The 17,744-nt window shown below is 39.3% G+C and overlaps 1 protein-coding gene across 2 annotated transcripts; it reads left to right on the top strand.

The window, feature by feature from the left end:
- Positions 1-996: 996 nt before the first annotated feature.
- On the top strand, positions 997-17,674 carry arhgef19 (Rho guanine nucleotide exchange factor (GEF) 19). Of its 2 annotated transcripts, none has more exons than XM_084099363.1 (16): positions 997-1,558; positions 10,813-11,464; positions 11,907-12,431; positions 12,575-12,707; positions 12,818-12,894; positions 13,139-13,377; positions 13,460-13,620; positions 13,748-13,900; positions 14,012-14,141; positions 14,284-14,358; positions 14,449-14,538; positions 15,120-15,283; positions 15,403-15,561; positions 15,714-15,793; positions 16,529-16,633; positions 16,747-17,674. In XM_084099363.1, the coding sequence occupies exons 2-16, from the start codon at positions 10,834-10,836 to the stop codon at positions 16,902-16,904; spliced, it is 2,880 nt and encodes a 959-aa protein (XP_083955489.1). In that variant the 5' UTR covers positions 997-1,558; positions 10,813-10,833; the 3' UTR covers positions 16,905-17,674. The 2 variants fall into 2 exon arrangements, with proteins under 2 accessions (XP_083955489.1, XP_083955490.1); XM_084099364.1 differs by lacking the exon at positions 997-1,558 and adding an exon at positions 2,390-2,540.
- The last annotated feature ends 70 nt before the right edge of the window (positions 17,675-17,744 follow it).

The raw sequence follows: 17,744 nt of genomic DNA, 5'->3' as shown, positions 1-17,744 counted from the left end.
GCGCTGATGCCAGCTGGCAAACTTATCAGATCCTTAATCTTTGGTTAACACGTCCATGTAGGCAGATTCTGCCCCACTTTTCAGCTGTACTTTCTGCAGATCTCTGGTTCTCACATTCCATTTAATTTGATCACACCATCGAGGCCAGATTTGTACGTACAACCTGCCCCTTTGAAAGCCTTTACCAACCAAAAATGCATCTACACTATCCCCCTTTTTTTGTGTGTGGAATGGATGGATCAAGCAACTCTGATATATTAAAGTGAGAAGCAGACAGGTGTTCTGATAATGATTTGTCTCTGACCCCACCCACTCAAAAATCGAAAAAGAATCTCCATCGCCTCTGGCTCTTAAGACTTTTTTTCTCCCTCTCCTTCATTTTTTGATTGTTATGATTGCTGTGCGTTCCTACGCTGTTCAGCCTGCAGGCGGGGTTGGTTGGTACATGTCAAGGTGCTGAAGTATGCAACGTGGACAGCAGCCCCTTTTGCTTATTAATAACTATGTAATAACTCTGTGTGCTTCATCACCTGCAAGAGAGACCCCGTTGCACACCGTCACGCTTTAATGTGCTTTTCCCACTGAATAGACTAATTTCTCAGTGCAAACACATCAATAATTGGCTGGAGATTATCATGAATGGGTTTTGTTTACCAAAGAGTTCAATGATTTTTTGCTGATCTTCTAAACTTCACACGTGCTTGCTTGATAGACGGCTCTTTCAGTTCTTCATAAATGAATAAATGAGGTGTGCAAAAGGGAGAGGAGTTAAAGAGGATTTAAAGAGCATATCTGAGTGAGTTTCGGCATGCCCTCTCAGCTACTTGCTATCTTCAAACTGATACTTACCTAATTATACACACACACATGCACACACTCGCATGCACGAAAGGATATTCGCATACAGTCTTCTTCCCACCCTCTATCTCTCGCCCCCACCAAACTAACCCTCCAAACCGACCGCCTGCTATCCACTTGCAAAGTACTGCTGTTGACACACAGGAATCCAGACACACACACACACACACACACACACACACACACACACACACACACACACACTCTTTCTCCCTCCTTGGCAGGAAGGACTCTCCTCTGAACCAGACGACTGCTTGCGCCTCTCTCCTTTTCCTCTGCTGGCAGGTGTTAGAAATAAAACCATAAATAAGTGCAAGAGGGAGCCAGAGACAGCACGAGAGAGGAGGACAAATGTCTTTCTGCATTTGTTGCTGGAGAGAAGGGGAAATATGAGGAAAAGGGAACGATATGGAGGAGAAATCTGTATTTTTAAGTAGCTAGAACAGTTAGTAGGGTTTCATTTGTGTACTGTCAACTGCATTTTTGTGTCTGAAGGGGATTGAAGTGAACACTTGGATCATCTGGGCTCAAGCCGCAGCATGCTGACTGAGTTATAGAGCAGCTGAGGGGAAACAAAGTAGCCGAGAGGAACACAAGGCAGTCATGGACACTATAACACCTCAACCACAGTCCTGGATGACTTGGATTTGCACACTGGAGATGGACCCCATCCAGCCCACAGTCCACTGATACAAATGAGGTACTGGCTTTCTGTAAATCAAAATCTGTGGAATTTTAGGTGATATCACCACATTGTTCTGGGGAAAGACTGTGTACTTTGTGTGTATGAGGAAGATTTATATATGCAGTTGACCAACAGTCTGAGACCACATGGAAATTCTAGGATCCAGAAATAAATGAAAAGTTGTAGGATTTCGAAAATTTGAAAACAATGAAACAATGTGAAGAAATATTTCAGAATGTGCATTATTTCTACGTCATTTAATCAGGTAAATTTGATAATGTGAACTTTGCACAGATGGTCAGATGCTCTTGCTTCCATTAAAGCTCAATATGCTCTTTGGATAATCTCAAATCATGCTGGAGAACATGATCATTAGGTTTTACTTTAATTTTCAGTAGAAGTTCAATTATAACTTTAATTTCAGCTCCCAACTGCTGTCCATATATAATTTATTGTGAATGTTAATGAATATTAATTATATTTAATATGATATATATGTATATATAATAAAATTGTCTAGTGGTCTCAGACTGTTCAAAGAAGTGGCTGATCCTACTGTCATTTTTACACATTGTAATCTGTTGCTGCCAACAACAAACTTATCACTGCTTCCTGTTTACTGTGTGACATGGTGAATGTTTAAGGTCACATAAACTTATAGGTCATTTATACCTGTCCCGCTGGGTTTTGCGTTGTGCTGCCAGACCATTTTGAACAGATGCTCATTCATGCAGTTTAATGTTTTGATTTGCACATCTGACGCTCATCACCTGTATAGACAAATCTCATGATACGCCTGGGATATGGTCCAATTTATAAAGTCCTGATAGAGCAGGCAGCAACACTGCCCTCCAGCCCTGCTAACAGACACAGTCAGATGCAAATATGCCTGTGCAGCACGATCGCTTGCAAGCTACTTAATGTTGCATGCATAATAGTTCGATATATTGAGCAGGATATGACCCTTAATATTCTACTGCTGCAGGGAGCAGAGATGGTAAGTGTGTGCATGCGTGAGCTGTTGATGTGAGGGGCAGGTGAGTGCTTGTCTGGAACACGCTGTAAAAGAACTGCACATGGATAGATGGCAGTGCAGTCATGAACTCGATGGCAGGGACGGTGTTTTACTGTGTCAAGCAATATAGAAATGTTAGTTGGTCAGTTTTTCCTCATGCATCTTTCTTTTTTTGGCAGTGGATTCCTCTTGATATAAATTGGTTTTGCTCAAATAAACAGTGAATTCTATTACTGATTGACATAGGAAAGATTACATATGTGTTGCTCAGCTGTTCAGATATCATAAAACTTAATATTCCTGGTTAAGTTTCATTTAAGTATTAACTTTGTTCTAGATCGATTCCTTAGAAGAATAAAAAGAGCTGACACAAATGAGATCATTGTGGATGTACAGTAAAAGAGTATGAAACTAATAAGCTATAAAATATTTATGGATAGCAAAGTCCAGATAATTTGCTCTTGGACGAGTTTGATAAGAACTGTTTGAGTTCATGAAATCTGACTTTTCATTGCGTGCTTTCTTGTCAAATATGTGCATTGTAGATCTTTTCTGAAACGCTAGAGGAGACAGGAGTTTAATAGGGTGTTTTCTTTGAAGAAAAAACAATTTTATTTTAGTTATTGTACTAGTTTATTTGTAGTTAATTCTTTTGAATATCAAAAATATATAGTGTTATTCTGGTATACTATTATAGTAGTATAGTTTTTGAAAAATATTTCTGTTTAGCTTTATTTTTTTTGTTATTTTAGTACTTAAACTTATGTTATTAAACTTGCCAATGCCAAGGCATCATTTCTAATATTTTGTCTAAGTTTTCTTATACACTGATTGTTTTATGCCATGTGTGGAGCATGTGTTGTGTAGAGTGTTTTCTTTTCTTTCTGAGAGGGAGGGTGTGACGTCCTCTTTGACCTAGCACCTGTCTGGTGGAAGGCTTTATGTTCTCCTCTACACTGCTGTGCGGGAACAGAAATTATCCTGACTGCCCAGACGAAATTATTGAACGGCAGAAACCTTGCAGCTTAAACTGGTTTCATAATATCCGATTTTAGGTAATTTGCCTGGAAACTGAGATCCTTTTAAGATGAGTCATGAGTGAATGCCAACATGGTAAACAAGAAAAGTATCAAGTCACAATAAAATCTCCCTGCCTTATTCTTCCTCATCCTGTATAGCTTCAGAAACCATTGTCTGCATGTGCTGCGTCATTTCATTGGATGTGTAAGAGATATCCTTTTAGTATTGAGAGTGATTATCCCATACAAATATGGGTCTTTTTTGAATGGAGTGAGATCGAGTGATTTTTTTTTTTTTTTCATGCACTCAGACTGGATGGACCTTGTGTACCAGATGAATTGTCTGTGAAACTCTTCCCTATTCTCCACTGACATCTATTGAGACCCTTGAAAACATTGAATTTTGTAAGCTTTTAGGATGTACAATTGAGCATGGATGGATCCCACATGGTGTGGTTTGATGGTGCTTTGCTTTAGTCAACATGTTGGCAGATATGAACATCAGAGAGACAGTGGGGGCGGATGGACCCTTGGAATGTCTATCGTAACCTGCGGCTTGCCGCTCCTCCAGCTCGGCCGTGCCAGTCTGTGTGTGTTTGTATGACTCAATGCATTCTCATAGTTCTCAGCAGGTTTGGATTGCTCATTTATGCTGGTAGAGATAAGAACAGATTGGAGGGGGGCAATAGATGGCACAGGATGTTTAGTAACAATACAACTAAACTGGAATGTGTACCAGGAAAATATGTTGTTTTTCCTCACGCTGAAGTGTAAATGACATGACATTTTTTTTGTCATTGATTCAAAAATACATTTAAAACAATTAACAAAAACAATTAAAATCGCTATTTATACATATAATGATTTGAATATACCCCTTATATTATAAGCATGTTTGTAATTTCTGAGTGAAAAATTCATTTTGATATGTTTTTTAGGATATAAATTGGAGAAAAAAAAACATCAGGGTGATACTCTCCGAGGATCATATTGAAGAAAAAAGCCTCATTAAAAGAAAGAAATTCCTGAAAATAAAATCTTACTAGGTAGTTATACTCTTACTAGGTGGAAAAGTATTTCTTAGATTTTTTTTAAAGTACATTTTTAAAGATGTTTTCTAAAAGTCTATGCTTTCTTTATTAATATGTGTGTTTGTTAAAATAGTATTAGTATTATTATTTTTATTATGTTAACTTAAAATATATTATTATTATTTGAGAAAATGTCCAAATTAAAGTCATGTGGTGTGAATCAGCATGCAGAAACAAAAACTTTTTTAAACAAAAAAAATTACCTGAAAAAATATAGTCAAAATAATGATTAGGATTTGTACATTCACGTGTTATCAAGGTGCAAGGAAAATATGTTTATATGATAATATTACTTTTTTCAGGATGGTTATATCGCATGACATGCTTAGAGATATTTTTCCTCTTTTATTTCATTGACCTAGATGCCGTGTTATATATTTATGCTAATCATTCAGTACCATGGTTTCCATGGAATACAATAACCATGGTACAACTACAGAATGTTATTTGTATCATTTGACTTTAGTGTAATGCATATCATTGCGTGACACTGATTTACCCTATAAAGCAAACTTTAACTCCTCTCTCTCCCTCCCTCCCTCCCTGCCATCATTTGTCCTGCGTATAAGGAGCACCTGCCCCATCACCTGTCAGTTGGAGGCAACAGGCTGATTTTGTATCTGCACCTACATGTACTAGAGCTGCAGTCTGGGGGAAAAGGACGCCATGCCACACCCAGTAATATTCCGTCCCCACTCTTTGCATGCAAAAACGTTCTCTCCTCACTTACCCTCATTTAGCTTGTCGAATTCAGGTCAACAGGGCCACTCGGGGTGGAATGGGTATCTAAAGCCCCTTCACTCAACTGGTAGTCTTACTGGCCTTAAAGGGCTTGTAAGGGCTAAAAAAACCCCAGCAGAGCTCACCTGCAGAATGAACAGATGGTGAAGGAAGAGGTTTGGGGAGCAATAAGAACAGACCTTGTTTGTGTGACTGCACGCTATTAGTGCCTCCCCCAATGGTCAGCACAGATAGGATGCAGCCACACAAATAAGGCCTGTTCTTGTTGCGTGAGCTCAGACAGACGAGACTCTTTGTTTGTTCTCGGGTACAGCTTACTGGGCAATTTAAGTGGAATGACAGAAGCGCAGTTATTTGGGGAATGTGGAAAGTGTCAGATCTTTATTGGGAGTGGGGGTCGGCCATGATAATGAACTTGCTTTTCTTCGGCTCACAAAAGGCTTAATGGTTAACCATTTTTATTGTGTCCTCATTTTGCCTTCACAAACTGTCCTTGGATTTCAAGACTTAAACTATAGAAGAAACTGGTTAGTGTGATTGTTGTACTGTGTTGGAAGGCACTAGCACCGTTTGAAGGAACTTTTAGAAGTTTATGGTTTAAAAATGCTAGAATCTGCATCTATAACAGGCTATTAAATTGCCAAAAAAAAAAAAAGAAGCATATTAAATTAAGATGCGTGGATATCTTGACATATTTTTTGTACATTAAATATGCTTGCACAAATGTATGCCAGGGTTTTAGGGGATTTGTTTTTGTGTGTGGTGCACATGTTTGTGTTTGTCCATGAAAAGTGATCCTGAAAAAGCCAAGCCCTACAGGTATGTGTAAAAGGTCTTTCTCTGGCTCCGCTCTATGCACACCTGTTTAGCTACACAGCCTGCAGGCTTTTTCAGGCGCTCTGTTGCCTTGGACCTAATGTGAATAAAATCATTTGTGTTTTTATTTGATTACATGTATTGACCTGAATGCGGTCTCTCAGAGAAAATCTTGAGGAATACCAGCAAAATTGATAAGATTAAAATGATTATGTCTGCATGTTACAATGTCACAAACCTTTATTGTCATCTCCTGCATGCATGGTCAGTCTCAAGGTGTAAGCATTGTACAGATCACATTTCAAAACAAGGTGCTTCGAGTGACTAGTCTTTACCTGTCCATATAATAAAGCAGAGGGAGGGAGGGGGGGGGGGGGGGGGGCATTCGCCTGGCTCAGTTCACCTCCCAAGCAGCGACTGAAAGAAAACAGGAAGTTGAGTGTGAATGAGTGTGAAGTGAATGGAACGGTGAAAGTAGGTCATCGTTGCAATGGGACACAAATTTAGCAGCACAGTAAAGAACTGATTGAGCTGTATAAATATGGCAAACATCAGCAGGAATACTGAGTACAGTGATGCAAATATAGTAGTAAATCATCATGATACTGTGACTGACAAAGAGATGTTCGCGACCCATTTAACTTTCATAATCTGATGTATTTCTAAGTGTAAAATGTAGGGTGGGGCTTGATTTTAACCCACTGGGAACTGATTGGACACACCAGAGCTTGACACACCAGAACTGAGACAGAACGAAGGCAAATTTGGCCATTTGGCTATTGTTTAACATTATCCAGTAAGTGACGTCGACAGACAATCAAAATAATTTCGGAAGAAGAGTAAGTTATTATGTTTTGATTAAAGATCATGAAGACAAACTATTTTTGTCTTTGGAATAACATGCACTGAGGAACTGATTCATAAAGTAATTAGGGTCCATTTTGATTTTACTTGATATTAAGCACTTTTACTTAGGAGATTTTCTTAAAGATTTTTGTTATTTTTTGTTAAGTGGTTATCCAAACATAAGTGGACTTCGGTTAATGTGAAGTGATGTGGTTTCTGCTTAAAAATGCAAGTATTCAAAGCACTATATTTAGTTTATTGTGTGTATAAAACTGAAAATCATCTGCACTCATACTGAACTGCAGCATGTGATAATAATGCTTTGTTTCCACACTCAGCACTACTGCTTGTGTGCATATCGTTCCTGTATTTGACAGGGTGTGTCCGATATGGGAGGTGTTAATGTTGAAAGAAGGTGAGTGCGCGGATGTCCTAAAGGTGTGGTTTCTTTAAGATGAGACCATGTGGTTCAAGGTGGTCTGAACAAGCTTGGCTTGCTAGAGTAATACCTTAAACCAGGTATTGTTACACGTATGGGCTTCTCTCTTGCTCTCTCTCTGTTGTGTTGTTGTTGAGATGGTTGAGGGCAATGTCAATGCTTTGTGCATGTGAAAAGGGATTTCGCTGTCTGTCTTGATGGAGTAGGTGGAGGAAGGCCTCAGGCACTTTGGGGGATCAGGCCCCACACCAAACACAAACAAAGAAGTGTTTTTCACCTCCAGATGTCCTCACTCACCCCACCAGAATTGAAATGCTATTATATAAAAATCTCAACAATGAATTTGCATCTTTTGTTATAGAATAATACTTTTACACATGAGGTGTCCATTATAATATCATCCATTATATAAAGGAAAAATTGAACACATTAAACATATTATTTTTTTAATTATGTATTTTTTAAGCAACTCTGCTGCCCTGTCTAGATTCAAGAGTAAGGTATCATACCATTTGAATTTAAGGTCACTTCACAACAGGAAACTATTAAAGAAATGGTTCACTTAAAAATTAAAATTCTGTCAGTATTTACTCGCACTCATGTTGTACCGTATCTGTATGCTATTATTTGCCATAAAAGGAGACTTTCTGAATAATCAAAAAATATAAAACTTTTCCATTCATCTGAAGTTTATCATCAAAACGTTCAGGAACGACAATGAACAACAAGGGTGAGTAAATAATGACAGAATATTTGTTTTCATTGATCTATCCCTTTTAATCTTAATCTTTGACAAATAATGTCTATCTTTTATTTGTTACCTCCTGCATCTTGCCATCAAGTTGCAGCAGCTGAAAATGAGCAGAGGTGTTTGAGTGTGAAAGGCAGATGCCATGATGCACCCTGGATCTGGGCTCTCTGTCACAGGCCAATTAGACCAGCAGTGTCAGCCTGCTTCAGAGCAATATAACATACAAACAGAAGCCTATCACACCACACTGTTAGACCCTGTGCTCAAACAAGCAAAAAATTCTACAAATTAATAGGGGGAACTTTTTTTGTTTTTTTGTCTTGTTTGGTGTTTTCATTCTGACTTTTAAAACTTTTGTAAAATTTATGTACAGTAATTTATAAAATATTTATTTTTATTTAACAGTAGGATTTAACTCGATTTAGTGATAGCTGTATGCTATGAAAAAAAATATTTCGCTTTATTTCAAATGCAAAATATTAGTCCTAATATCAATTGTTATTGTTGACATCGCTGAATATATTTGTGGATTCATGTGGTTCTTAACAGTCTGCATGAGCTTTTGCAGCATTGGTTTCTTTAATCATAGCAACAATGAAGAAGATGGCAGTTTTCAATTCATTTACTTTGTTGACGCCCTGACTTACAGGAAGCCTCCAAAATTACAGGGAGAATGTATGCAACAAAGACCAAAACATAAGGAAATAACATGTTGAGAACATGGAAAATTACATGGTGGATATTACTGAGAATTGTAAAATGGGCAAGACATCAAGTTGAATGTATGGAATAGATATATGGTAATGAACTGTAATGTAGTGTATTATTTAATTTGCTATATAATAGCTATGCACAGCGTTTACAAAGTGACTGTAGCTAATTGTACAGTACATTTAATTTGTGTAGCACAGTAAATTGTAATACAATTATATTTTACAACAGCTCCCAAGTTTTGCTTCCACAATTTGACCTATTTCCAAATGACAGGATATTCAACAAGAAAAACTGTAGTGCAGATGTAAATGTGAGTTTACTAAAACAATGCCTGAATAGCTATTTGGCAATTGCTTTCATTATCTAATAGCACACACAGCCGTGACATGAGCAGAAAGGAAATGTCATTTCCGAAGATGAGAAGGTTATTATATGTTGATTATAAGATAAACTGAGAATACCAACTGACTTTTATTTCTCTGTGTTCATGTGATGAATCCAGATTCATTCCATAAATCTCACATCTCCTGTGCAACTAACAACATTCTGCATCTGGGGAAATAAAGGAACCTTTGTTTAGAGTATAGGGAACAGGTAACCATTTGTGCAGTGTGTTTTTGGGTTTAGTTGTGCAATGTTGGTACAGATGTGCATAGTTTTTTTCAGGACAGAGGGTCATATTATATGGTACCTGGACTTTTCATGTATATATGTGTGTGTGTGTGTGTGAGAGAGAGTATGTTTGCTTGTGGATCATGTTAAATTCGTGCAGTTGGATTTAGCCGTGTGTACAATCAGCTTTAAAAGAGAAACTGAGATGGGGGAGACTATAAAACTTTGTTTCCTCTCAGAAAATGTGCAAAGATTTGCAATAGGTATTTCTGAAACTATTTAAAAAAACAATGATTTATTCAGTTTAAGTATTACCTTTTATTTTCTGGTTCATGACATACAGACGCCTAAATTGCATGCAAGTTAGAGTTTAAGACACCTAGGGGCAACCCAACTAGCATCTTTAGGTGGTTTTCATCTCCAAGTTTAGAAAATATCTCTTTTTATTTCACAGGTCAGTGATTAAGGCAGATGTGGGTCATCAGCACTGACATTTTGCTGAGGCTTCATTGCTTTAATAGCCCAGGAAATGTCATAGCTCAAGCTATCTTAGGCTTGCCTGTCCCTCAGGGCAAGACACTGAATACTAATAAGCATTGCTTCTCCCATGACCCAGATTTGTTTAGGTAAATAGAAAGCTGTTTGGAAACATGGGAAATATGCACGAAAAAAAAAACCTCTTCCAAGATGATATTCTCAGTCAGGTTCTTCTTTGTGAAGCATTCCATCTCAGGTATAAGCTGCTAGCAAGACTAGACACTTGCCCATTATCATAGTTTGAGAAATCAGAGTGTCCTCATGTGACTGACTTTGCTTCTGTAGTGCAGCTTCTGCATGAAGATGCCGTTTTGAGTAAGGGATCCAGCTGTAAATGATGTAGATAAGTATAGGGGTGTAGGGCTGCATGCTGCGCTCTTTAATTAGAACAGGAAGACGCATCGGCAGCGACTGAGCCAAGTCTGCCACGGGGGGAAGAGCAGAGACTGTTCAGCGAGACTTAACTTTACCCAGTGGATCACCAAATCCATTAAGAACTGCAGAGATGAGCCAAACTTTACTGTGCATAAATCTGTGCTGGCACAACAAAAACATTGGCCAGAGGGATCTATTCCTTTGTGATGAAATTCGGAAATGCAGCATCTCTCAGAACAATGGTTATGTGGGTACATTAAGTATAATACCTTACATTATTTCTGTCTGTTTTTTTCCCCCAATTGCTTTGCAGTACCCATGTCCCTCCTGAGCCATGCTCCCTGGCTATGGATTCTCTCCTCTTCTTGATTTCCAGCCTCACCTCCAAGCGTTCCATTGCAGAGGCGAGAGCTCTGACATGTGGTTCCCAGGCTCAGTTGAGGCCCAGGCTCTGAGTGACTCTCGGGAAGGTAGGCCTCTCCTGCGGCAGCATCAGCACATTGCGGTGTGTCAGCAAGAGACATTGGCCTTCATTGACCTTCAACAGCTAAGCGTTGATGGTTTCCAATCACACACACCGGAAAACTGTAGTTCCTCTCTTTGCTCCAAGCCTGTCAGATGCAATGGAAGCAGTCCATCTGACTTTGCCAAGAATGGGAGTACAGACACAACACTGGACAATTATTTGACCCAGGATAGCAATAATGTGGAAGTGGCTCAGGATCAAACGTGGACACCCATTACTGGCTTACCTGAGACCGTTTATGAAAACCCTGAACCAGAAGTTAAGGGTCTCTGCTCTCGAGACTTATTTCTGCCTCTGTCCCCATATGCACCTGGGGACAGGAACTCTATTGAGTCTCAGCAGCTGAGTTCCCCCTCTTCCCCCTTAGAGTTCCAAAGTCTGGACCCATTTCGCCCTCAAAGACGCACCTCTTTGGGATCCATAAAAGAGAAGTCCATAAGTAAGTGCCACTCTCACTTAACTAAGTCTTGACACATTGGCCCTACATTCCTGTTTTAAACAATAAAGAGTCTGTCACAGTGCACAGTTTTTCACCACTCTTGAAACTGTACGGGAGCTTTCGGATAGATGATTCTTCTTAGTGCAATCCTTAAAAGCATACTAATGTCCTGTCAGATGTTTTAATACACTACAGTAGTGGTTCCCAAGTCTGTCCCTGGAGGCTTCTCAAAACAATACACATTTTGGATGTTGGAGTTTCTACTAATGAGTTGAGTTGAATAAAGTGTGTTTGTTTAAGGAGCTGTCCAAAATCTGTTTTATTGACAGGCCAGTAAGAACAAGGTTATGTACTACTGTGTTAAAGTGATAGTGTCTGTTAAAACTACAGGTGAATGTAACAAGTGGATGGTACCTTTTATCATGTTCCTTGTTGCTAATAGGGCGTAGGATGAGGGTGTACTCTCCAGACACTCAGAGTGATGAGCCTCTCAGCAGCCCAGGTGTGGAGTGTGATTACCTGCTCCCAACATCCTTTGAATCGTTCGTAGAAGGAGGGCTTGGCATGGTGGGCTCTACTATCCCCACATCCCAAAGTTCCAGCCCGCTCCCAGGGGTAGATGAGGACCTCTCTCTTCTTGCCACACCGATCTCTCCAAAGCCATTCTTAGATATCCCTCAAGGGGCTGCAATATCAGAGGGGGGAGTAAATGATGGGGGGAGGCAGAGGTTGGGCCTAGAAGACTGCAGAGCCCTGGAAGGCCCTGCCCTCAACAGTGGGACCTCACTACCTCTGTCCCATTCTCGTTCAGCAGACAATGAGCGCCGGCGCTTCTCTGCTTCTGAGCTCATCTCCCGCCTGCAACTCTCCCAGAGGAAAAACTCTTTTACCCTTAAGCTGGGCAAGTCTCTTTCTGCTCGTGTGGCCTCCCGGGACCGCCACCTGTCTGGAAATCTCAGCTCAGACTGTAAGTGACTCATCAGTACTGATTAGCTTAATGAAAGACTTTATTGTGAAAGTCCTTTGCTGTGATGTCATTATGACACGTCAGTGCTATATTTTCAGCTCTATCCCTTTTGTGTACTTTCTCCCTCCCTTGTCTGTTTGTAGACAAACCCAACTCCAGACGTTGCTTCTCAGGGGGATCAAGTGACACTGCACCACATAGTCCGGTGGGGTCTGCACCACCACTGCCCTCTGCTGAATGTAATCTGCCACTGCACAGGAGGAGTTCAAAGCAAAGGTGGCTCTAAAACTCAGCTAGTACTCACAGAGAACAACGTAGTGAGTAGAATATAACAAATTCTGTTTTAACATATTTTCTACTGTGTTTTTTTTTTTTTTTTTTCACAGGATGAGAAAGGTTTCCATTGATGAGGATGGTGGCAGTCCTCCCAGCTCTAAACGTCTATCAAGATTCTTGCCGAACTGTAAGACCAATAAATAAATAAATCTGGAATTTGATATATATATATATATATATATATATATATATACAGTATATATATATATATATATATATATATACAGTATATATATATATATATATATATATATATATATATATATATATGTGTATGTATGTATGTATGTATGTATGTATGTATCTATGTACATTTATATTATTTATTATATTTTAGTATCCTTTACCATTTTTCTCTTCCTCTCTCTCAGTGATTTTGTATCAGGAATACAGTGATGTTGCTATCAACAGAGAGATTCAGAGGCAGCAGGGGGCAGAGCCAGGAACTGATGAAGAAAGAGGGGACTCTGTGTCCCCAGGCAACCTCTCGCCATCCAGCTCATTCCGCTCATCACGAGGCTCCGCCTTTTCCCTTTGGCAGGATATTCCTGATGTTCGGTCCAGTGGACAACTTGACAACTTCAGCAATGAAGAGCGCAAACTGCAGGAGGTGACTCTACATTCAGAAAGTCTGTTTCAACCAGCAAGTTTTGCTGAAAAAGAAATAATTATTTTTTTTCTTGACTTTTCAGGCCAAGTTTGAGTTAGTGACATCAGAGGCCTCATACATACGCAGCTTGTCTATTGCAGTTGACCATTTTATGATGTCTCCTGAGCTGTGTGAGAGTCTTGGGATGCAGGAGAGGCAGTGGCTCTTTTCCAAACTGCCTGATGTGAAGGAAGTCAGTGAGAGGTAAATAAAGATGAAGAGTTCTACAATTTTTGCTATTTTTGAAAGAGTGGGCCTTCTTCTGAGATGTGCACAGTTGAAATCCCTGTTTTTGTCTCTCTCTCCCTTTCAATTCTCCCTATGTCCATAGGTTTCTTCAAGATCTAGAGCATAGGTTAGAAGGGGACATTTTGCGTTTTGACGTGTGTGACATTGTCTTTGACCACTGTCCTGCACTGCGGAGGGTTTATCTGCCTTATGTCACCAATCAAGCTTATCAGGAACAGACCTATCAACGGCTACTGTAAACAGTCTCTTACTGTAAAAAAGTTCTCTAACAAGCATAATAATGTGCTTGTTGCAATTATTGCCCTGTTTAAGAGGTTCATACATTTGCGTTGTGGTGTTTTCTTAGGCAAGAGAATCCTCGTTTCCCTGGAATCCTTGCTCGCCTGGAAGAGGACCCAATATGCCAGAGGCTGCCTCTTACATCATTCCTTATCCTTCCTTTTCAAAGGATCACACGACTCAAAATGCTAGTGGAGGTATTCCATCATGGACAGTGCACAATCTCTATCTTTTCAAATGTTATCTTATAAGTTGAAAGCTATCATCAAGCTTTAGAACCAGGCTTACAAAATTCATCAGTTAAATTGTCTTGTGGTTATCAACCTTGTCCATTTATAGAACATCTTAAAGAGAACAACTCCTGGATCACGAGATGAGGACACTGCCACCAAAGCACTTAATGAGCTCAAAAAGGTGAGTAAAGCAGGAGAGGAATTTATAATTGTCACAAACAATGTTTTAAAAATCATGAAATGAAAACTAAATGCGCTTTTGCTGCACTAGATAATAAAGGAATGTAACTCCAGTGTGCAGTCCATGAAGAGGATGGAAGAACTAATTCATCTAAACAAGAAAATTCACTTTGAGGGCAAGGTATTACACCAAGCATTTATTGTAATGTTTAAGTAGATATGTATAATATATCATGCAGGGGTGTTGGGGCAGTCTTGGCCTAATAGAGAGTCAGACTGTTAACCCGAAGGTTGTGGGTTCGATTCTCAATATCGGCAGGAAATGACTTGGGTGCCCTTGAGCAAGGCACCTAATCCCCAGTCGCTCCCTGGGCGCCACAGCAAAAATGCCTGCCCAAATGTGTGTCCACGGTTTGCAGTGTGTGTGTGTGTGTGTGTGTGTGTTCACTACTCACTACTCCTAATGTGTGTGCACTAACTTGGATGGGTTAAACGCAGAGGACGAATTCCGAGTATGGCTTACCATACTTGGCCTTCACATGTCACTTTCACCTACACTTGTATCATGCAGGAGTGTTATACAGCAATTTTTATTTAGTTATTTATTGAGAGGCCAAATAAGACATGACCATAGGGGACCATTTGTAAGTGAAGTGTGTAATTGAAAGGTGAATATCAATTTGAGGGTCTACATTTTTAACCTACAATAATTATTAAAAATATACAAAATTCTTTTGTAAAATTCTATTTATTTTATTTTAGATTTTCCCTCTCATCTCTCAGTCTCGTTGGCTGGTCAAACATGGTGAACTTCTGGAAGTGGACACACAGAACTTGAGTATATCTGGGTCTAAGTTTAAACTCACCACTCGCCCTGTGTACCTTCATCTGTTTAATGACTGTCTTCTGCTGTCCCGGAGGAAAGAGTAAGTCTAATGGGATGGGAGACCAATGTCCAATGTAATATTTGAATCAAGCAAAACCATTTGAAAACCCTGTGTAATAAGTATGCTACACAATTTGTCCTTTATCTTTCCTGTCACAGCTCATGGAAGTTCATGGTGTTTGTACATGCAAAGATTGAAGACCTCAAGGTAAAAGATCTAAGCCAGAAACTTCAGGGAATCTCAGGATTCATATTCTACCTGCAGTTATGTGAGGGGCAACAGCTAAAACACCAGATTCTGCTCAAGTCACCCACAGAGTGAGGACATTCACATAACTCGCAAATATTAACATCCAAAATCCTGTCACTGACAAATAGATCTGAGTGTTCCTAGAAAATGAGCCACACCAGGAAATATATTCCCACAAGATGCATAAAACGGAGTAAAGAACATTTTCTTTTATATGTAGGAGTAGCAAACAGAGGTGGATCACAGCGATGTTCCCCTCGGACCCAAAGGCAGCCATTGAGCAGACCAATGAGAATGATGGTGTGTAATTTCTTTGTCTCACTCTTGTCATGCAATTCAGATTTAACTACATTTAAGATTTAACACTGTTATCTAAATGGCATGTTAAAAATGAATTGTGGCTGGTTGCATTTGGTGGTTCATGGCCAGGTTAAGCCGCAGTGTGTAACAGATGGTCCAGATACTTTATGATGATAATAAAGGGGGCTGTTTTGCCTGACATATAAAGTCATCAGCTATTTCACTGACACAACATTGAAAACAAAGTGGAATATACAGTTCTGCTCAAGAATATCCTGTTTACTTGTGAACTAAGTGCCTCAAATAAAACTCTTTGAAAGGCATAGTTCACCCAAAAATGGAAATTCTCTCACCCTCATGTCTTTTAAAACCTGCATGACCATATTTCTACTGTTAAACAAAAAATGAGGTATTTTGAAGCTTCTTTAGATGGACATACAATGAAAAAGACTTAAAAAAAAAAAACCTATCTGCCTTGTGGTGCTAAGACTTACATTTGCATACAAATCATTTAAGGGATGCTCCATCCAACAATTACAATTTTCTCAGATGAACACAAATGAAGATTTTTAGAAAAATAATAAAAAAAAATTTCTAAAAATCTTTGTTTACGTTCCACAGAAGAAATAAAGTTATATACATGCGAAACAGCATGAAGGCGAGTAAATGATTAGATATTTTTTTTATTTTTGGATGGAGTATCCCTTTAATGTTTCTCTGCATGTGTCTGTACAGATCTATCTCAAGTCCAGTGCATCAAGAGCTACCAGTCACAGGAGCATGATGAGTTAACGCTGGAGAAGGCAGACATCCTTCAAGCTGTAACAATTACAAGTGATGGTATGGAAAATAATTTCCCTTGTGCTGGCTATACTCCATTTTTCCCTTTTGAAGAAGAGAAGTGGGAGGACTGCAGAAGAGATAAATGAAATTTGAATGTTTTTACTTCACAGGGTGGGTAGAGGGGATTCGGTTGTCGGATGGAGAGAGGGGCTGGTTCCCCAAATCTTACGTGGAGGAGATCACAAGCCGCAGTGCTCGTTTGCGAAACCTCCGTGAAAACATTCGCATTAAGTGTGTCTCACAAAAATTCGAGGGAGAGACTCTCTGAGACCTTGAAGTATGGGACATTGTTTTACTTAAAGCTTGTATTTCAAGATTTTTAACCCCTCGGTTGAAATCGCGGGGGTCCCCCTAAAGCCAGGGGCCCCTAGAATCGGCACCACCATTCGCCCCGCTTGCGATGACCCGGAGCATATGGTGCTGCACTTTCTGACAGCCCACAGACGGACTCTGCTTAAAACATAGCTGTCCCAGGCTCACCATGTGGGTGCACACAATCTGGATATATCAGCTGTTAAAATGTTTAGCAAAATAACAAGATCTAATTTAAATGGGTTAGTTTTAGGTGGTATAGCAATCATTTCACTCTCAAGTGTTTTAAGGATTTATCTTCAACCTAGTGACTCAGATAGTTTAATAAAGTGAGATGTCTTGATGTTAGCTGATTCACTGAACAGACACACAGTAAAGCTAAATGCTTGCTTTTACTAGTGAAACATTGAAACCAAATTGTGGACTTTTTGAATGATGTTGCTGTTGCAACGTTTGGAAATATTACTTTATGCCGCTAGCCTTCTGTAGATGATCATTTACTTAATAGTATTGGTGTAATAACAGGAAGCGTACTGTCAAATTATGACCATTATTTATGTCAGTGATTCTGCTGTTTGCTTGTGAATTTGTTGTTTTGGTAACGCAGATTTTTTGGGGCAATTTCTTTGTGGAGTACTGATTTCCTGAGAATGTTAAATCACATCGGAAAAATAATCCTTTAAGGTAACTTTGTAAATAAAAAAATAAATGCATATATTCTAACTGAAAGTGTCTCAAGTGTCTGTCTGAGAGCAAAAAAAAAAAGGTTTTAGGTTGTGTGTAAAGTTAACCTTTA

The sequence above is a fragment of the Abramis brama genome, assembly GCF_963993115.1.
Source record: "Abramis brama genome assembly, chromosome: 22".
In the NCBI taxonomy this organism is placed as follows: Eukaryota; Metazoa; Chordata; class Actinopteri; order Cypriniformes; family Leuciscidae; genus Abramis; species Abramis brama.
The sequence above is the reverse complement of the archived record's forward strand: the minus strand, read 5'-3'. Positions and strand labels throughout refer to the sequence as shown.

Bases quoted from the DNA above. Each gene is read 5' to 3' on its own strand.
- arhgef19 (XM_084099363.1), top strand. From the start codon at position 10,834: ATGCTCCCTGGCTATGGATTCTCTCCTCTTCTTGATTTCCAGCCTCAC. The intron at 14,142-14,283 runs GTATTCCATCAT...GTCCATTTATAG, and splicing joins GACTCAAAATGCTAGTGGAG to AACATCTTAAAGAGAACAAC. The intron at 15,794-16,528 runs GTGTGTAATTTC...GTGTCTGTACAG, and splicing joins GCAGACCAATGAGAATGATG to ATCTATCTCAAGTCCAGTGC.